Below are 22,737 nucleotides of genomic sequence, written 5' to 3' on the forward strand. Positions count from 1 at the left end.
TTTTTGTATACATCAAATTTCAAGGCTCTACAACAAAATTGATTTGTCTATTCTATAAAATCTTTAATTCTTTCAGAATAGAATTATTTTCTTGGAACAATACAGCATGAACCACTACATACTAAATACAGGAAAGGTATTAATATTAGGTTTGTGCAAAAAGTAATGTCGTTTGTTTAACGTTCAAATATATATATATATATATATATATATATATATATATATATATATACAACATTATTTTGCACCAACCTAATAGTTTTATGCGCATTCTGTAGACATAGTTTTAAATAGTGGTAGTCATACTGGTATTAAATATTGAAGCATAGAGGTCAGAGAGTGTCATCAGATGGAATTTATGCAAATCATGTGACTTCCAGTGGGACCGCTCTAATTCACTGAGAATACTAAAACAAGAGATGTTTTGTGCATGCTGCTTAAATGGGGGTGGCATGTATGAAGCAACATGTTTCAAAGACATGTATTCAGGTTAATATTCTGCCCTTAAAATAAGTGGCATTTTGTTGCATCTATTTTATATTTCAGCAAGAATTCACTCTGGAGACGACTGTGGAATGACTTCCTTGTACATGATTACTGTGGCTGAAGGTGGCAGACAAAAAGTATGTGTTTGAATGTCCACATTTTATGCGGTTGTGATTTTACTACATTAGACCTTCCTTAAGAACAGAGACAATGCACCAATATGAATATATTAGATAATTATAGAATATATAAATGAAATTTTCTAGGACTAAAACTTTTAAAAAATTGAACATCTCTTTTAGAATTGCTATTTAATTGTCACAACAGGAAGTTGTTGAACATTTTAACCATAACACTATTATAATTTGTAATGTGCAATAAACATATGGACATATGAAGAATGTGTTTAATAAAAGGTTGTATCTACATACTGGCAGAAAGTGCAATCTCTTTCCAATGTTTACAAAATTACAAAAAACAGATTATTTTTTAATGATAATAGATCCAGACAAGGTGTAAAGCCACTTGATGTAAGGAGCTAACATGAATGAATGATGATTATTGCAAAAACAAGAGACACATATCGAGTTTAGATTAATGATACACCATTAATTTCAGTTATTCTATTTTTTCTTAAAGGAAGCTCTTTTAAAGACTGCTCTAATTACTTGCAGAGACAGTAGATGCATATTCACCTTAGAATAATGATGAGTTATTCTATTTCTCTTGCTTTTCTTTTGAAGATTGCTGTAGTCACTTTCAGAGTTGCTACCTGAACTTTGCTATGGCTTTGTTTACTAGAGATTGTGTACTGTGGGTTTGCATGTGTTTATTAAATACCAGAAAAACAATTGATATTTTTTTTAAAGAAATCATTCAAGAGAAGGTGTGAATCCTTTTGATGTAAGGAGCTAAGAACAAAAAATGATTATCGCAAAAACAGGAAATGCATATTGACCTTAGATTAATGATGAACCATAGATTTCAGTAGAATAACAGGTTAAATCCAACAATTTAGTACACAAAGTTAAGACGCCAGAAGCTAAATATAGAACGTATGTCATGAAGCATGAAATGAAATACGAAACCATATGGAACCACTTCTTGTTTTATGATGAAACGATAAAAATTTTTTTTTTTTTACATTTCTATAAAAAACATTTATATTTAAAATCTATTCATATGGTAATATTTTATTTCAGAAGAGTAATTTAAGCTTTTGTGAATATTTAATTTAAACTTTCTATGAATATTCTTTATATTCAAAACATTCATATGGAAATAATTAAAAAAAATTATTTCTTTACATTTCTGGAAAGAAAGTTTTCTGTAATATATATTCCTTTAATTCTTAGATAAAATGTTTTTCATAAATTTTATCAAATAATTTTGTCATAAATAATGTCTCATAAAACAAAGTAGCTAACTTCAACTGAAATTTATTATTGTTTTTTTTATTGTTTCATGATAGCACAAGAGTTAAAACGAAAATAATTTTTTTAAATTTTTATGGAAATAATTTTTTCCATATGATTGCATATTTCATTTCAGCTTTAATGACTTCTGTTCGATTGTATATTGTAGCTAAATGATATCAACTTCCGGCATCTTAACTTTGCATAGTGAATTTTTTGATTTAACTGAATAAGGTTGTTCTATTTTCTTACAGGTGCTCTTTAAAAGATTGCTGTCATTAGTTTTGGAGCTGGTACTCGAACTTTGTAACAGCTTCTTTTACTAGAGGTTGTGTCTTATGGTGGGTTCGGATGTGTAACTTTAACTGAGAGTTTTGTGTGAATGCAGATCCACAGACTTCACAAGAATAAGGCTTCTCACCAGTGTGTGATCGAATATGGATTTTTAGATTTGACGAATTCCGAAATGATGAGCCACAAACCTCGCAGGAATGAGGTCTCTCTCCAGTGTGAAGTCGCATGTGTATCTGCAGGTGCGAATTTCTTGTAAACGCCGATCCACAGACAACGCAAGTGTGAGGTTTCTCCCCTGTGTATGTCTCCATGTGTTTCTTCAAAAGTGCCGGTGATGCGAAAGACGTGCTGCATACTTTACAAAAATGATTTTCCGCCTCGGTGTGAGTCTGCATGTGTTTGTTTATGTCGGATTTGTTTTTGAAGGATATGTCACAGATCTTACAAGAATATGGTTTCTCTCCACTGTGTGTTTGCACGTGCATCTTTAAATTAGACGATGTTGCAAAGGAGGCGCCACAAGTTTCACAAGAATAAGGACGCTCACCAGTGTGAGTTCTCATGTGCATCTTTAGATGAAATTTTCTTGCAAACAATGCACCACACTCAACGCAACTGTGTGGTTTCTCCCCTGTATGTATGCGCCTGTGGATCATCAGGTAGGACCGCGTCGTGAATGACGAATTACACACTTCACAGGAATAAGGTTTATACCCAGTGTGTGATCGCATGTGTATGTTTACGTCTGATCGTGTTTTAAACGACGAGCTGCACAGTTCGCACGAGTAAGGCTTCTCTCCACTGTGCGTTCTCATATGTATTCGCAAAGTCGACGACATTGTAAACGACGAGCCACATACACCGCAAGAATGTGGACGCTCGCCGGTGTGGATGCGCATGTGCACTTTTAGGCCAAACTTTCTGGTGAATGACGAGTGACACACGTCACACGAATACGGTTTCTCCCCTGTGTGTGTTCGCATGTGTTTGTTCAAGTCTGATTTGCTCGTCGATGCCGAGCCACAAGTTTTGCAGAAATATGGCTTCTCACCTGTGTGGGTTCGTATGTGCAACTTTAACTTGAACGAAGTTGTAAATGAGGCACCGCACACTTCGCAAGGATATGGCCTCTCGCCAGTGTGCGATCGCATATGCAACTTTAAAGACGATATCAGTGTGAATGCAGAGTCGCATAGCTCACAAGAATAAGGCCTCAGTTTTTGCTCCATTTTTTATAAGCTTAAGTTCTCGCCAAGGTTTTCTTAAATAATGATTCACTACCGTTAGTAATTAACAATTTGGAAGAGTTTATCAGCACATTTCAGAATACAACTTCTGTTTCAAATATTTAATAATTGAATAAGGCCTCTCTTTTTGGTCCACTTTTATTTCTGTAAGTTCTCACCAAAGATAATCATGGTTACTCTCTAGTAAGCATTCAAAATGCCTCCATGCTTTTGTATTGCATATGCATCATCATTCTAATTGACATTGTACACATCATTGTAAAAGACGAGTCATAGTTCACAAGAATAAAGCCTCTCTTTTTGCTCCATTTTTAATGTGGTAACATCTCAGAGATGAGAAAGTCTAAAGATACTCAAGTCTACTGCTTAGCATTCAAAATCTCTCCTTACTGTTGGATTGCATATGTATCATTATTGTTGTAGATATTGTAAATGACGCGTGCACAGGAATATATTTTATCTCCAGTGTATGTGCATATCTGTATTTAAATGTGATGTATTTTCAATGAATTGACGTTCATGTGTCAAACAAAGATTTTTCTTAAACAATGGTTGCCAGCTGTTTGTAACCAACGATTTGAAAGAGTTTATCTGCACATTTCAGAATACAATTTCTATTTCAAATATTTGATTTTTCTCCATTGTTGCTGTTCCCTGTGAATGATAAAATATCCTTTTTTAACAAGTCATACATTAATTAAAACATAAATTAAAGCAGACAAACATTCATTACAGAAATATTTCTATCATAGGCCGTGTTCAATATTTTTCATGCATGTTTTTTATTGCATAGATTGAGATTAAAAAGAAAATTTCCTTTTTCCTTTATACTCAGTCATTGATCTGCATGTTAGAAAGGCTAAGTAACATGCATATTTATTTGGAAAAGACATTAATTCGGTTTCAATAATTTTTTTCTATTGTTCTTTCAATGGATGTTTTTATTTAGAGATTATGCACATTTTTTTATATCGTGCATAAATGTTTGATGTAAAAAGATATGACTTACCATAAATAAATATATTCTGTTAGTTATCACAAGTAATGCAAAAGAAAAAATTGAGAAATACTTTCAGGTAACACCCGCTCAGGGCAGCTAGTGTGTGTGTGTATATATATATATATATATATATATATATATATATATATATATATATATATGTCAGGTCATGTCAAATGCTACTGGTACCATGTAACCCAGTACTACCTGCCTCATGGTCGGGTCACCGGCAACTAAACTGGTTCCCCACCAGACTTGTTTGGTGAGGAGGGCGGCTAGTGTGTGTGTGTGTATATATATATGTGTATGTCAAGTCATGTCAAATGCTACTGGTACCATGTAACCCAGTACTACCTGCCTCATGGTCGGGTCACTGGCGACTAAACTGGTTCCCCACCAGACTTGTTTGGTGAGGAGGGCGGCTAGTGTGTGTGTGTGTATATATATATATATGTGTGTATCAGGTATTGTCAAATGCTACTGGTACTATGTAACCCAGTACTACCTGCCTCATGGTCGGGTCACCGGCGACTAAACTGGTTCCCCACCAGACTTGTTTGGTGAGGAGGGCGGCTAGTCTCCCTGAAGGATTAAAAGCAAGACCTTCCAAAGGGCGAATGAACCCTTTTTCTGGGTCAACAGCCAACTAGCACCGTGTATATTTTTTTGTGTGTGTATATGTATATTGGGGTGGAGAGGGCTCCCGTAAGCCGTGGTGAAGGCAACCTTTCTAAGAGAATCAAATCTCTGATTTAAAAAAACCATAAAGCGGGAGATCAGTACCCGCATTAAGCTGGTCGGCAGTTTAATTTGTTTCTGGCTATCTTGCTCTTGCTTGTTGCTGGATCTCAACATTTTGAACCGAGAGAGAGACTTAGCTGTCGTACAAAGCTAAGACTCTGTAACATCATCTTTGTATAGATACTCCCTCAGGCATTTGGGCTCATGGATTTATAATGTCTGAGGGAGTGGCACTCGTCTGACAAGACGTTGCAATCATCATCATATATATATAGCAACATCAACGATTTATTTCATAATAGAGAGCAGTCCCTGTGAAGTGATTTTGTCATACAAGGACCAATCAGCTTCTATGGCACATTAATTTTAACTGTCTTTTTAAAGGACTACTTCAGCCTCTTGTAAATTCTGAAAGTAGCGACATAGTTTTAAAAAAAAAGACATTAATTAATTCACTTTCAATAGTTTTTCTATCGTTCTTTCAATGAATGTTTCTATCTAACATTTATGCACATTTTCTTATGAATACAGAATAACACAGAAAGATGTTGAAACTGACATTTGTGAGTTCTTCAAATGAAAGCTAAAAGGATTTTACAGTGAGGAAATTAATAAGCTTGTTAATAGATGGAAGGAAGTCATAGGTAATCAGGGAAAGTATATTGATGATTGAATTTTTGGTCACTTTTTTTTATTCATAAATTCAAACAGAACTTATGAGATGACCACTTGAGAGTGGTTCAAACAGAACTATTGAGATGACCACTTGAGAGTGGTTCAATAACCATAGAGTGAAGAGAGCAAAAGAAATACACAGATAGCTAATATAGAGAGGTGGGTGTTTAAGTTAATTTTAAATTAAGGCCAATTAGAACAAAACATAACACAATCTTTAATCTAAAGTATATTTTAGCATGTGCTTTGTGTTAATAAAATAGAGAAAAAGCCTTGGAAGAAACGTTGGTGAAATCGCATTCAGTATAATGATGGATGGCAGACTGATGAACAGAGCGCCTCAAAGAAATGCTTGAACACATATCAAATAAGATGTATTCAGTCAATCTAGGTATAAATGCTTGATGTGAAAAGATATTACTCACCCTAAATAAATATATTCTGTTAGTAATTTTTCACAATGCAAAAGAAAAAATTGAAAAATACTTTCAGAATTAAATAGACTTACGATTTTTCCATCTAATTTCGATATATGCTTGCTGCATATACAGATATACATGTGTAAGTTAGATTGCCACTCTAAAAAAAAAACGAGCGATTTTTTCTCTAAATGCTTCTACTCACATTAAGAAATATCAGGTAATCCCATAAGTTCTGTCCGAATTTTTATCTTTGTTTTTAAATTGAATGAAACTTAAAAAACATTGTGCATATTGTGTAATTTTTTACATTTTTATATCTAGATGCATTTTTAACTGATTACATTTCATTTTTTACAGAATGATAAAATTTAAATTTGCTTGATTACAACCCTACTAACATGGAAACGCCCAAGAATCATTCGAAGCATATAATGCTTTATGAGTTTAAGAAAGGAAACTCAGCAGCCAAAGCGGCTAGAAATATTCACTAGTTTATGGAAAGGAATGTGTGAATGAAAGAACTTGCAGATGGTTTGCAAAATTCAGAAGTGGAGATTTCTTGAAGATGAAAATCAAACCAGATGTCCAGTTGAGTTTGATGATAAGTTTCTTGAAGCAGCTCTTGAAGAAAATCCTGTTTTATCAGTTGAAAAATTGGCAATATAATTGAGTTCAAACCATACAACTGTTCATCGTCATCTTCAACAACTTGGAAAAGTTTCTAAACTTGGAAAATAGGTGTCTCATGAATTGTCTGTAAAGAATCTCAAATCCCGAGATGACATCTGCTCTTCTCTCCATTCTCGCCAACTTGTTTCACCTTTTTTGGATAGACTCATGACTGGTGATGAAAAATGGATCTTTTATTGAAATGTTAAGCATTGTAGACAATAGCTTGGTAAAAGGTGAAAGACCCCAGCCACAGCCAAAAAGAGAACTTCATGGCAATATGGTTCTTCTTTCAATATGATGGGATTGCCAAGGAATAACCCACTTTGAATTGTTACCACCTAATGCAACAATTAATACTCAAATCTACTGTCAGCAGTTAGAGCGTTTGAACCAACCTTTGAGGGGGGAAACCTGCTTTAGTAAATAAAAAGGGGGTGAGGTTTCATCAGGACAATGCCCGACCACACACAACAAGAATCACCTCACAAAACATTGAAGAACTTGGTTGGAAAAACTCGTCCACTCTATTCTCCTGACCTTGCTTCTTCAGACTACCATTTGTTTTGTAGCTTACAAAATCATTTGGAAGGAACAGAGAACACAGAAAGATGTTGAAACTGACATTTGTAAGTTCTTCAAATGAAAGCTAAAAGGATTTTACAGTGAGGAAATTAATAAGCTTGTTAATAGATGGAAGGAAGTCATAGGTAATCAGGGAAAGTATATTGATGATTGAATTTTTGGTCACTTTTTTTTATTCATAAATTCAAACAGAACTTATAATATGACCTGATACTTAAGAGTGGTTCAAACAGAACTATTGAGATGACCACTTGAGAGTGGTTCAATAACCATAGAGTGAAGGGAGCAAATGAAATACACAGATAGCTAATATAGAGAGGTGGGTGATTTAAGTTAATTTTAAATTAAGGCCAATTAGAACAAAACATAACACATTCTTTTATCTAAAGTATATTTTAGCATGTGCTTTGTGTTAATAAAATAGAGAAAAAGCCTGAGAAGAAGAAGCGTTGGTGAAATCGCATTCAGTATAATAATGATGGATGGCAGACTGATGAACAGAACGCCTCAAAGAAATGCTTGAACACATCTCAAATAAGATGCATTCAGTCAATCTAGGTATAAAAATGTGGAATAATCTAAATTATCTCTCTTGGATAGTTAAACATTCTTTCTTTTACTGAACTCTTTAAAATATAATAAAACAATTTTAACAAATTAACCAGCGTTTCCCAAGAATATGGCTTTTAACTTTTATCAGTTTGTTAAAGCTGGGGAGGGGGCAACCTACTGGATACCAAACATTCACTAACTCAGATATTTCAACTGAGAAATCTTCTTAAGATTATGACCATCCCTTTAAGTGCAATTGTTTGAATGTCTCTTGCACTTTGTTCACCTGGTATATTTGCTAGTTTTTGAAATTCTTTTGCATTAGTTCAGTTGCGTCATTAATTACTGAAATGATAGAGATCTTCCTTAAATTCCAGGGGTTTTTTTCATGCCATACATCCTCGGTATTTTGCAATCTTTTCCCTCTCAGCATCATTGGGGACATTAACTTTTAAGACTGCTTTTCTCTCTTTATTATTCTATATCACTATGTCAGGTTTTATTGCTCCGTTTTCTAGGTATGTAGCTGTAGGCATTGCAAAGTCATAGTGAATGGTGTATGACTATCCAATTGTGTACCAGGATACCTGCCTTCTAACTTACAATGTCCCAAACTAACATATACAGAGTGGTAGAAAAGTTTGATTGCCCTATACACTGTCATTATGAATTTGGGGCATGAAAGAAGGATGTGAAATAAGCTAAATTACCTCCCTTGGGTCATTAAACATTGCCTGATTTACAGAACTGGTTTTAAAATATAAAAACACAAAAATACTGCACTTCTGCAAGAGTCAGTCAATAAAATTCATCTCCACTGTATATTTCTTTTTGTTATTCTGTTTTATTATAACCCTTCAAAATTATACAGAAATAAGGAAATTATGCAGTATAGTTAACAAGGTCAAAAGGCTGAAAAAATAAAACTAATTGACAGAAAATAAACATTACTAAATGCAAAAAAATATTTTATCTTTATATATTTTTTACACGTTTACTGATTATAAAATTTATTATTTTGCTATAATTTTTAATCTTCCATTAAATGCATCATCCTAGAATGTGGTAATTCTTTTGGCAGCCGCTTGTTAATTGCAAGCTTAAAAGAATAGCAAAAACAAAATCAAATGCTTTCCCCAATCCAATTGGCAACCACTCTCTGACGTAGGCTTACAAGTCCACTACCCTCTTTAAAGTATCTTTTAAGCCTGCAAGCAGTTTCTAAAATATCGGATGCCATGTTTGAAGATGTGCAAGAAAAATCAGTTAAACAACTTACATGAGGCAGCTGGAGATCAGTGGAGGGTCGGTTTCACTTGTGACTTTGCAAAACCTAGTGACGTTCCTGGCTTTACTTTTATACTCAATACTGGAAGGAAGTTACTGGTTATTTAAGAGCATTACTTCCTACTACGAGTGTCTTTGAGAAAGTTCTGATGACGGTTATGCTTCTAAAGAACCTTCTTGTTATCTATACAGGAGTTCATGCACACAGGTTTATATTCATAGTAATTAATAGTCTTGTGTTATTTGACTCCTGACAAAGTTAGAAGGTCGCAATTCAGCAATATTTCGCAAGCTTGACTCAAATCTGATCTACCTACTACCTGTAGTGTCAGAGAAATTCTTACAGATGAGCTGACAGAGAGATTAAAACTGATGATAATAAATGCAGGCTCTTGTCCAGAATTCCCTATATTAAAAAAAAAAACGAGGGTGAATTTACAGGTTTACACTCTTTTTGTTGGGGGGGGGGACCAAAAAATATGTGTGATGACGCATGACTAAACGAAAATATCGTATTCCAAAAATTACATAAAGTGATCAAGTAGTTCTACGTTTTTATAAAGAAATTCATTTTTAAGCAATTAATCGGAATTCTACAACATAAATCTCGCAAGTTTGAATTATGTTGAGTTGTCTCCTCTTTGTTATTTTTTAGATTGTTTTCAAAGTGTTGGACAAGACACCCATTCTTTGGCTACTCATAAAATTTGATTTTTTTCTTTAAAAATTAAACTATGTATTTTATCAATGTATATGATACTAGTGGGGAGGGGGTACCCGGCAATGCCCGGGTGTTTTGAGGTGTGTGTGGTTTTGGGTAAATCAAAACTCCGGGGCAGGGGTAGGTGAGTATGAGGATCGAACCCGAACCTTTGAGGCAAAGTTGGAAATTAAAGTGTGAAAAAAAGATGTACGACGTTAACCACTGGGCCACGGAGACATGTATGAATTTATTTATTTATTTAACTATTGACAGGTGGCAGCAATAAAAGTTAACTCTGCTGCTTCTATTTGACCTCATTATTGAGGTCAAATAAAAGTCATGCAGTTAACTTGGGTTTGTTTACCCAACTTTGACTGTTTTTTTTTCCCCAACATCTGTTGGGGAGGGGGAAAGCAGCTCCCCATTGTCCGGATTGATTAGCAATTGTCTGATATGAGAGGGATTTGTCCCCACATTGATCAAAGCTGATTGCTTCTGGATGTTTCCTGGCGTGATGCCGAGAACGAACGGTTTGAATTTAGTTTCACTTTATTTATACTAAAAAGCAGGACAAACAGGCGACAGAGAAATAGCTCGAATCTCATAAAAGTCGACGTAAATAAATGTCGAGGCGACCCGCATTCCCAAATCCTAGATATTATCATCTAGCGGGTATATAAACAGTTCTAAGCGATCATAACCCCCCCCCTGCCCCGGGAGCATGTGCGAAAGAAGCCTTTGCGAGACATACACGAAATGGTCACACACATTTTGCCTTTTCTATATATAGATTTGTAACATATTTTTGTTTCGCCACAGCTATATGCTGATTGCTTTTTGAACTTTTGTTTTAATATAAAGGAATTTTTAAGAAGAACAAAAACGCATAAATAATAAATCTTACAATCAATAAACACATGTGAAAATTATACAATCAAGTAGAAAAGTAAATTTTATTGTGTTTAGTAACAGTTATTTGTTATCTATTTGTTTTTGCTTCTCCACCCCTTTCTTCTACTGCACAAATAATGTGTCAATCTTTTATTCTTAATTTTTTTAATGATTGGCTGATCCTCCTCTTGCGTTTCATATTAACAAAATGACAAGACAAACAAAAATATATCTAATTACATTTTTTTGGAAAACTTATGATTCAGTTTAATCAGTTGATCTTAATGTGTTGAAATATGCAAATTAAGTGATGAAAACAATTTAAATAAGTTACAAAATTACACAAGAATTATTAAAATAAAAGTTATTTGTTTTTATAGAAATTATTTATAAAAGAGTCTTGTGAAAGAAATAATTTTGGTCAATGTGCACTGGTTGTCCAACCTCCACAGGGTGTTTATTCTGAAAGCTGTTCTTAACATGCGGAGGTTGGGGAGGGGGTCTGAAAGCCATTCTTAATAGCGGGAGGTTGGCGGATGTTTATTCTAAAAGATATTTTTTATTTTCAACCTCCCCGTAATCAACTTCTTAAAAGTAAGTCTTCGGGTGGTCCCCCAGTGCACTTTCACCATATTTTCATACATAATTTAATTGTTTGGTATTTATGCAGAATATGAATTGTGCTATTTTCCGATAGGATTTACTTATGCAGAGAAGGTAGCCTTCTGAAGCCGAAGTTTCATTGGCATTTTCAGCAGATATTGTAAACCGCCAGGATAATCCAAACCATTTAGCTAATGAAATTCAAGTAAACAGATACAACAAATTAAATCAGTTTGTTGACAAAATCAGACATTGCTGACAAAAACATAGTACCTTCTTGACATAAGTACCTTGTTAGGTGAAAGTATAGAAGAGTTACAAAACATTCTCCCCCTCCTCATGTTAAGAATGGATTTCTAAATAATAATATCATTATTTCAGCACGGTACTTTCTTTGCATAAATATCGGGAAAATTACACTAAACCAAAAATATAAACTTTCATCTCACAAACAATTTCTGATCATTTTTTTTTTTTACCTCATTTTTAATATTCGCAATAAAATTTGGATAAATTTTTACTTTCCAGTTTAACAATCACCCTGAAAATTACGACTTTTAAAGGTTTTTAGGTATTCTGAAAACGAATATCACATTTAAATTTTGTGCAGACAAGTAATTTTCTGTATATTAAGACATTATTTTCCACTGCATTAATAAATGTCAATGGCGTTTGCCATTCTTAACATGGGGAGGAGGGGTTATTAAACAATGCATACGCCTTATTACTTTTGGTGCTTAACATGCTATTTTTTTTTTTAATAGTATTTTCAAGCTAAATTAAAGTTTTATTATATATTTGTTTATTAAATCGTTCGGTGAAAGTATAGAATAGTTACAAACACCCCCTCCTCATGTTAAGAATGGCTTTTTAAATAATAATGTTATTATTTCAGTATGTTACGGTAACATAAGTGCATAAGTACCATACTTTTCAGCTGGGAAAAACATGGCCACCCATGAAATTACATTGGATAATAAAGGTCTTAATATCCAGTAAACTACTTATCTGCACAAAATTTAAATGTGATATTCATTTTCAGCATACCCGAAACTTCATAAAATCGTCATTTTAAAAGTGAGTGTCAAGGTGGAAAGAAAGTAAAATAAAAAAATGAAAATTTGTGAAAAAGACCAAATTCATAAAAAAAAACAAAAACAGTCTTTGATATTTAGTGCTATCATATTTGTTTTTTTTTTGTTTTTTTTTGTATTATCGCTAAAAACATTTAAATTATTAGTTATTCTTGAAAATTACCATAGGTTCAATGGTTTTTATTCCTTTCTTCTTGAGAGATTTAAAAAATTATCTATTAAAAATTACATTTGTTTTTTGTATAGGAGGGATAGGGACTGAACGTTTCAATTTTGTCACCGTTTTCACGATATTTTGGTTCAGCATCTTCCGGCTGCTTATGGGTTCTGCCGGTCGTTGCCAACGAAAATAAGGTACCTTCGCTACATAAATATCGAAGTTTCGAGTGAAATTCAATTTTTACAGTATCTTTTGTTTATTAAAGTTTTAGGTGAAAGTATAGAATAGTTGACAAAAACTCCCTTCTGCAAATGTTAAAAATAAGTTCCTAAATTATAACATCATTATTTCAGCACGCTCCGTATTCTGCACAAGAACATAATTTGTTTAATGTTTTGGCTGATCCGCGCTATTTTTTAAATCGTATTTACAAGTTTAATTAAAGTTTTATTATATGTTTTTTTTTTTATTCAATTGTAAGGTTAAAGTACAGAATAGGTACAAAACACCCTCCCCTCCCCATATTAAGGAGGCTTTTTTTAATTAATAACGTTATTATTTCAGCCGCACGGATCAATAAGTGCATGAGTACCAACGTTTTTATTGAGATAATACAAATTGTGAAATAAAGAAATTTTGTAAATAAATTATTTTTATAATTTAATACAAGATTTTACTTTGTTTTATACAGCCATTTTCAGTTTTCGACGAAAAACGTATTAGTACCTTTTTTTCTCTTTACTGCGTAATAATATATTGATTTTAACTCCAAATCGTTCTTCATTCAATAATATGAAAACAAAATGCATACAACTATTTTAAAGCCATTACATTTTTATTTATCGCCTTATGTTTTCTGACGTTAAGCTATCGTTGCTATTCTGAGATTGTATTTACAACGAAATGCTTATTAAAACTTAAACTTAAAATTTAGTCATTAAAAAAAAAACACTAAACACAACTTCGGTAATGATTGGACTTACCTTTACGTATTTCTTCCGTCCTATTTGTTTTCTTTGCAATAATAAAATTAAACTAATCAGATGTTAAGTGAAGTTAGGATTTTAAGTTTAGGCGTCAAGAGATAAATTCTACTGCGTTTTTGTGATAAGGGAAGAATAAACAAGGGAGATAATTTTGTATAAAGACAAGGGAGATAATCGATTATATAAATTAAGTAACCATTTACTTGTCTCCCCAAAAGGTTGAGTTATACCGTGACCTTTATGTAAAGGTCACGGTTGACGCAGTACCTGAATAAAAATCCAACTATATAAAGAGTGACAGTCTTGCAGTTAAGTCCCGGCAAAGTTCGACAACACTAGAAGGGTCACATCGCAGTATTTTACACCATCAAAATCACTAATATTACGAATTATTAGTTTTAAAATAAAATTTCTTAAAGTTTTAAAATAAAAAAATATGTAATTAATATAAAATATATTATATAATTGGTAATCTGGAAGAAAGAGAGAGCCTGTTTCCTCCGTTTAACTATAGGTGGCGTTACTGTCTGTCCACCCAGTTATGGAAGCACAAAATGTATATAATGGCACCCTTGAAATAAAAATAACTGTTTTTGTTATATTTTAATTTTAAACATGTTTTTTTTTTGGGGGGGTGCAAACATTGTCTGTTTTTGCAAAAATATTTAAGTTTTTTTTTTTTTTCAAACATATTTACGTTTTTGTTTTGTTTTTGCAAACATATTTGAGTTTTATTTTTTTTTAAAACATATTTACGTTGTTTTTTGTTTGTCTTTGCAAACATATTTAAGTTTTTTTTTTTCAAACATATTTACGTTTTTTTGTGTGTGTGGGCTCTTTCTTTGATCACGCGCATATATATATATATATATATATATATATATATATATATATATATATATATATATATAAATATATATATATATATATATAAATATATATATATATATATATATATATATATATATATATATATATATATATATATATATAAATATATATATATATATATATATATATATATATATATAAATATATATATATATATATATATATATATATATAAATACTCGTGGAGAAGGTAAAATAAGTGCAGAAAAATTAAGAAAAAAAAGGGGGGTCCATAAAAAAAGATAAAAGAAAAAAACCTTGATTTTTTTTTATTATAAGAGCGTACAAAATACTCCAGAAAAACGGCTAAATATTAAATAAGAGTCTGCTCTATTTGTCAATCTTCATTCGTTGATTAAACAATGATCAATATCTGAAAATAACAGAAACAGAAACTGCGATAAGTACACATGTGACTAATATACAAATATGTATACATGTACCATAATTGTCTGATGATCCTATATCTCCCCTCCAAGTCTTTTAGTAAGGAAGCCATATGTATGTTGGTGTGATATGCTAGACTTACTGATTGAAAAAGACTTATATAAAACTTGAAAACAAAGAAACATATGGAAATGTTGGGTATAGTGTAAATGGGTAGATAATAGGAAGTCCTGGTTGATTCCACTGCACTTAGGAATCAACTGATGTGCACTAAGAGTGCATGGATGTCATTTATGTGTTTTTTCACATAACAAAGTCCTTTTGCCACTCTGGGGCATGTTTCACACGGCTGGAGCGTCTCGGCGGAGTAGGTGTAGCCTCAACTGTTGATGATGGGACATGATCGTTTCAACCCGAGGGGGTTCAAGAGGAAGGTCTAGTGGCCTGACATCTGGGGTTTCTGGCTCTGTGTATGTAAGTAGACGGTTACTCTGGCGCATCGGAATATGTGCAGAGGTCAATCCTCGGCCCAACTCTTTTCCTGATCTACATCAATGACCTCCATATGTGCAGGAGTCAATCCTGGGCCCACCTCTCTTCCTGATCTACATCAATGACCTCCCTAAACACATACTTAAATCATTTGTTCACATCTATGCTGATCACACGACCATCTACGGCAACACATCAAAGGCTGTAAATGACAAAGTTCTCTCTGATTTTCTCTCCTCTGATCTCGAGCGCGTGGTTCAGTGGGGGAAGTCGTGGCTGGTTACCTTTAATGCATCCAAAACCAAACTCCTATCCTTATATCATCAACGCTCTGATCCCCATCTGGCATCAATTGGGATGGATGGCTCTCGTCTGGGTGAGGACCCATGTTTTGACAAGCTTCTGGGTTTGACCTTTACTCCTGATCTGAAATGGAACACGTACATCAAGTCTGTTGCTAAGGTCGCTGGAAAGATGGTGGGATCCTTCTACCGCTCCAGAAGATATCTCACTACTGATGCAATTCTCTATCTATATAAAAGCCAAGTACATCCAAGGATGGAATACTGTTGCCATATCTGGGCAGGAGCTGCTAAAAACAGCCTATCCTGCCTTGACAGAGTACAAAATAGACTTCGTGGCTTAGTGAGGTATGTCCTTTTCTCTACCCTGCAACTTCTCTCCCACAGAAGAGACGTTGTGAGCCTATCCTTGTTTTATCGTTATTTCCATGGCAGGTGCTCGTCTGAATTCCAATCTCTGGTCCCCCCTCGTCAATCTTTCACGAAAAACACCCGTCTAGCTGAATCCACTGTGAAAAATTTCCCCCATTCTATATCTATGCCTAAATCAAAACGTGGATTCCATGAACAAAGCTTCTTTCTTAGAACTGCACGCCTGTGGAACTCTGTTCCGTCTGCCTGCTTCCCACCGGACTACAACTTGAATATCTTCAAGTCCAACGTTTTCAAATTCCTAATGAACCGCCCCCTTAAGTAAACACTTCATCAAATATTCACACTAACGTAATGTACTTGCAATAACCCTTATCCCTGAGTGGCTTCCGGGCCTTGATAAGTGGTGATCACTGTGTAAAAAAAAAAAAAAAAGAAGGCGTCTCACACGATGGTGCCATGGTTGGAGAGTTTGCAGGCAGAGGTGGCCTGTTGGGTAGCCTACTGACATGTTTCACAGGCGTAGATATGCTAGGTCTTGGAGCTGTGCCCGGAACTACAGCAGTTGTGGCATGTAAGCTGATGGTTGGCGTAGTCCTACATCTGAGTCTATGGTGAGTCTCTTTAGTTTAACCTGCATTGGAATATATTTGCGTAAGAATTTCCTGTTCCGCAGAGTAACCCATCTCGAACCATCAATGTGCACGAACTGACGAACATCGACAACCACCCCTGTCTTGCCCCACTTGCAGGGAAATGGCCCAATTTGGTTTTGGAGGTGAACATGGTCTCCGACCGACAATGGCGGTAGTTTGTGGGTGTACTCAGATAATCTCTCAGCACTTTGCATATGCCAGTTTCGTAATGCATCTTCACGAGCAAGAGATGTGCTTTGCCATGTTGGATGAGGCTTGTATCTCCCAGGTGAAATAGAGATGAAATCCCTAATTGGTCGGCCAAATATGCACATGGCTGGAGAGAGTTTTGTGTCTCTATCTGATGTATTCCTGTACTTGGAACGAGTCGGTGTCAATGTTACCAGACGAAGTTGTGTTGTTCATCAGAAGGCGCTTTACTGTCTTGACGCCTACCTCTGCTCTGCAGTTGCTGTGAGGAAATGCTACTGAAGATAGTCTGTGATGCACACCCCAGTCACTGAGGAACTGTCATGTGGTTGTGGCTGTGAATTCCGGGCCGCCATCAGATGCGAGTTCATCAGGAATTCCGTACGTCACAAAGATCCATCTGAGGCAGGTCACGAGTCCACTGGCTCCAACAGCTGATTATTCCACAATTGGCCAATTTGAATATCTGTCCACAACTACCAGGTAATGATGCCCCTTGTAGGTGAAAAAATCTGCACAAATGCACTGGAATGGATAATCCGGGCTCATTGATGGAACTGGTGGAGCACTTGGATTTGATGGCGCATTACGGTTGCATTGTTGGCAGCTTGAACGAAGAGTAGATATGTCCGGAGTGATTCCTGGCCAGAATACAGATGTTTCGGCTCTAGCTGTCATGGATATGACTCCCTGATGAGCAGAATGCAGGGCATCTAGTATTTCTTGCCTGAGTGAAGGAGGGATCACTACACGATCCTTGTACAAGATGACCCCATCAACAGTTGATAAGCCCTCACGGTACTGGAAGTACTACCTCAGTGGTTCTGGTACCTCATGGTGGTGCTCCTGTATGCCTTGCTCTATGAGGTTACTCAGCTGCAGCATACCTGGGTCGCTGGCTGTGGCTGTACGGACTCTATCCCAGGTCACTGACTTTTAGGTCGAGTGCGTTCAGGGATGTGACTGCAGCTGAGACTACGCCTTCATCTATGCCGCTTATCTGGTGGTGCTGGAGGTTGGGTTCAGTCTGATGACTGTTCCCGGCATGTTTGTGATTGTGAACTTGTGCTATATCATCGGGTAGGACAAGCTTCTCTGCGTCACATGTTGGATGGTGTGAGAGACAGTCTGTGGCACAATGTTTGACTCCAGGTATGGGGATCATTCGGAATCTGTACCTTAGTGTCTTTTCTTTCAAATTTCTCAGGCGGGTGTTTGAGATGTCTTCAAGAGATCGATCACTAAATATCCTGAGTAGAGGTTTATGGTCAACAGCGATGATCAAGTCTCTGCAGCTTAGCACAAAATACTTAGCTTTGTCTAGGGAATCTGCCACTGCCAGTGCTTCATCCTCAATAGGTGCATAGCGGGACTCGGCTGGGTGGGTGAATCTGCAGCCCACGAGTGTTATCTTCCATCCAGTTGGGCAGCAGAATGGTTCACTCTTGATACATGCACAGTGTTTTTGTAGTAGCCAGAATCCTATTCCCGATTTGGACCAGTCTGTTGCCAAACATGTGGTTCTATCGGGGTCAAAGATGTAGACACCTTCTTCAATTTCTTCCACAATCTGAGCTTTTGACTCATCGAATAGTGTTTGGAGGTGTTCGTTCCATTGGAAGGGAGTGCCTGGCTTCAGAAGATCACGAAACGGTAACATGTGCTCTGCCATGCTGAATGCGTATGAGACTTGGTTCACTAAGCCAAACCATGATCGCACATCAGTGATGTCCTTCGGGGTTGGGAAGTCCATGATGGCTTGTAAATATCTACAACAGGGTCTGACGTCATTGAGAGTGATTTCAAAGCTTGCGAATTCAACCACATCTGCTCCAAAGAAAAACTTTTTTGGGTTGAGCGTTATCCCATTTCTTCCGCAAACATCAAGCCAGTTCACGGCTTGATAGAAGCTCTCCTGTAGGTCGTCAGCCCACAGTAAGGCATCATCAACACACTTTGTCTTGTTTGGAACATCAGTCATGATCTCGTCATACCATCTTGTGTAGCCATCACCTGAAGCTATGTAACCCTGTGGCGCCGTTTTGTATCGGTATCTCTCCCATGGTGTTATGAATGTAGTCAGATGTCGATCTTCTTTGCATAGAGGGACACTGTGGTAGCCATTCCAAGCATCAAAGACTGTCTTTTTCTTGCAATTAGGCACCGATCGAGCTTAAAAAAATGGGGACGGTATGTGATCTGTCTCACGGGTGGCATGAGCATTGAGCGCCTGAAAGTCCACTGTACGTCTAGGCTGGCCATTCTTTTTTGCACATATCACCAATCGATGACACCATGTGACAGGTTCTCCGATGGGGACTCGTTCCAGAACACCTAATCGTACATCTTGATCGAGGCCTTTTTTAACTGCGTCTCGCCAGTGTAGCGGGACAGGCACTGGTGTATAGTAAACGAGAGGCTCAGAGTTGGGGTCGACCATAAGTTTTATTGGTGGTCCATCCATCAGAGGCAGCGGCTGATGTTCACATGTGTTGAATGTGCTAGACCTGTAGTAATCAAGCAGGTACTCTTGTAGTTTTCAGCGATTCTCTTCTATTGGTGGGAATGGTGGAGCACTCGGAGGAGGGGGTGGTCATTGGCGAAGAGGACAACCACATCGTGCTTTGTTCTCTCCTTGCACGGCTGCTGCATGGTGTTGTGGAAGCCATACTCTAGGAAAGTTGTTGCCAATGATTCTAAGATTCACACAAGCTTCTCTGCTAAGAAACAGTGTTTGTCTGACGAGTCTGTTTCATAGGTCATTTGCCTTGTCTCCACTTTAGTACCATTGACTGTGTATGAATATCTCAGTATCATGGCTCCGAAGATCTTGATTCCATCATTATTTGCTATGCACATACGCATTGTCACTGGAATAAGGTCCGATTCAGACAATCCAAGGCGATGAACCACTTCCAGACCGGTGAGGCAGCTCTGGCATCCTGTGTCTGCCATAGCAGGTATATTTGCAGACACTGACAGAGCTGACAGCTCAATTCTGAAGGCTGAATAGTCCTCAGGAAGGGCTTGCACAGTGATGTTCACAAATGGTTGAGGCTTTGAGTTTCTTCATACCCATGTGTCTGTCATGCTGTCGTAAACGTGATGATCTAGTGGGACACTTTGCTGTTGTCTCTTCTGCTTGTGAGTGTCAGTAGTGTTCGTGTTGTCATTCTGTGACTTAGAAGAGTTTAACGTGCACAATGAGTCAATCACTGCACTTTCTTTGTCATAGTTTCATGGCTTTGGTTGTGCTTAACGTTTTGGGTAGTTCTTGCTGCAGCAGACACTTTCAAGGTGATGTTCTCGATGGCAAAGTTCACACCAATGACCATAAGCAGGACACCGAGTCTTACAGATTTGTGCAACACTTATCTCGCCATGGCCATGTTTACCACAGCAAGATCACGTTACTTGATTGTCTGTGCTTGGCGGTGGCTTTGATTTTCTAAATGAACAAGCCACCTCAACCGAATGTGAATCAAGTAGCCTTGATGCTGATCGTTTTCCTGCTTCCTTAGCTTCGATGAACTGGAATACTTCCTCTAGGGACATGTTTTGATTCTTATCACCAAGCAGGTCTAATTGAATGTCAGGGTCTACAACACCTCGTGTGAGAACGTCCCGCATAATTACGTCTGTGTAATTCACTTTTGCATCACAGTTAGGATAGTCAATAACAAATTTACAAATGTCCGCTTGTCCCCTGAGACGTGCGCCAAAGTTTCTGACTGACTCGTCACGGTCTTGTCACATATTATGCAATGTTACACGGGCTACTATTGTGTTTTCTTCACGAACAGCCAGCTTACGAATGGCAGCCAAGATATCGTCCATCGATTTTTCAGCTAGTTTGCCACCTGTTGTCTTGGTGAGGTCTTTGCGAAGAGGTTCATCACAACACTGGAGCAGCTGTATAACTTTGTTTTGACCATTCAGTTTTGTTGCAGTCATGTATTCTGTCCAGCGGGATAGAAAGTATGCCTAGTCCTCGCTTGTGCCAGCGGCGGTTACAGTGGGTTGCTTGACTTTCTCCATTGTTGCAGTAACAGTCGGAGCAGATCTGTGAATGGCACTGTGGGCTGTGATGAGTGCTGTGACGATAGCTAGATCCAGGTCGTCAGTGATGCAATCACAATCAGGGATTGGACACCGTACTGCAGGCATCGTTGCGATTGTCACTGTATCTTGATCATAAATAAGAATCTGCTCTACTTGTCAATCTTTATTCGTTGATTAAACAATGATCAAGATCTGAAAATAACAGAAACAGAAACTGCGATAAGTACACATGTGACTAATAAACAAATACGTATACATGTAACATAATTGTCTGATAATCCTATAAATATGTTTAAAAGAAAAATATAGCAAAAACATTTAGTTCATGTTTGCAAAAAAAAAAAACCCAGAAAAAACGTAAATACAAAAAAAAAGTAAATGTTTGAAAATAAACAAGCAACAAAACGTAAATGTTTGGAAAAATAAAACTTAAATATGCTTGCAAAAACAAACAAAAAAACGTAAATATGTTTGAAAAAAAAATAATACTTAAATATGTTTCCCCCCCCCCTCAAAAAACATGTTTAAAATTAAAATATAACAAAAACAGTTATTTTTATTTCAAGCATGCCATTATATACATTTTGTGCTTCCATAACTGGGTGGACAGACAGTAACGCCACCTATAGTTAAATGTAGGAAATAGGCTCTCTCTTTCTTCCAGATTACCATATAATTAATATTAAAAAAATATGAAAATTTGTTCCATTCCCATCTAATGGAAGAGTTGTGGAGACGGCGTGAGAAAGGACACGCATTTCCACGAATTATTAAAAGCATAAGACAACAATACACTTTTTAAGAAATGTTTAATTTTCAAAGTTGCTTTATTTTATATATAAATTTATTTTTTGTTACGTGGTTCATTATTTCAGATTTTATTTTGTTCGTTTTTCTGTTAAGACAATAATATGTTATGTAGCGGTTGGCTAGGACCAACCGATACATAAAGGTTAAAATAAAATCCCTTTTTATTAACTTGAAAGGTGGACATCGAATGTCGATAGTCCACTAGTATGAATTAAAGAAAATAAAGAATTCGCAGTGTAAATAGAAAAAGTCGAACGATCGTAATTGTTGACAAAACGAGAAATCAGGTTACTGGAATTCGCATATTTTGCACGGCATTCTACGGCGAACAAAAACAATGAATGGAATTTCCTGAGAAATATAACAATTAGTAAACAGGGGGATTATCAGCACGTGCAGAAATAATCGCCCGACTAAATAAATAAAACAAAAACGTGTTAAGGACTCACGTGGAAACCGAGACCTAAATTCCTAGGTCCTATAACACCTTTTCCCAAACTTACCGTGTTAAAGAGAGAATCAGACGCCATCTTGAATGTTCCAATACATCGGTAAACACTGTATGATTTTCGAGCAGAATAAACATGTTACATTGAATAAAAACACGAAAAATATATCCAGTTTGGTAGAAAAGTAACTTATCTTGCCTTTGATAACATTTATTTGTTATATATTTATTTTTTGACAACTTTTTTGAATCTATGTGTACAGTAATACAAACCCAAAATTTTTATTTCAAAACTAATAATCCGTATTCGCGATTTGA

The 22,737-nt window shown here is 36.0% G+C and overlaps 1 protein-coding gene across 1 annotated transcript; it reads right to left on the reverse strand.

The window, feature by feature from the left end:
* Positions 1-999: 999 nt before the first annotated feature.
* Positions 1,000-13,948, reverse strand: LOC145242305 (uncharacterized). The gene is made up of 2 exons (XM_080105312.1): positions 13,808-13,948; positions 1,000-4,096 (listed from the first exon to the last, which is right to left on the reverse strand). Exon 2 carries the CDS (start codon positions 3,422-3,424, stop codon positions 2,180-2,182), a length of 1,245 nt encoding a protein of 414 aa, XP_079961438.1. The 5' UTR covers positions 3,425-4,096; positions 13,808-13,948; the 3' UTR covers positions 1,000-2,179.
* Between the last annotated feature and the right edge of the window lie 8,789 nt (positions 13,949-22,737).

The sequence above is a fragment of the Euprymna scolopes genome, chromosome 21 (assembly GCF_053919585.1).
Source record: "Euprymna scolopes isolate OS-2025 chromosome 21, ASM5391958v1, whole genome shotgun sequence".
NCBI lineage: Eukaryota > Metazoa > Mollusca > Cephalopoda > Sepiida > Sepiolidae > Euprymna > Euprymna scolopes.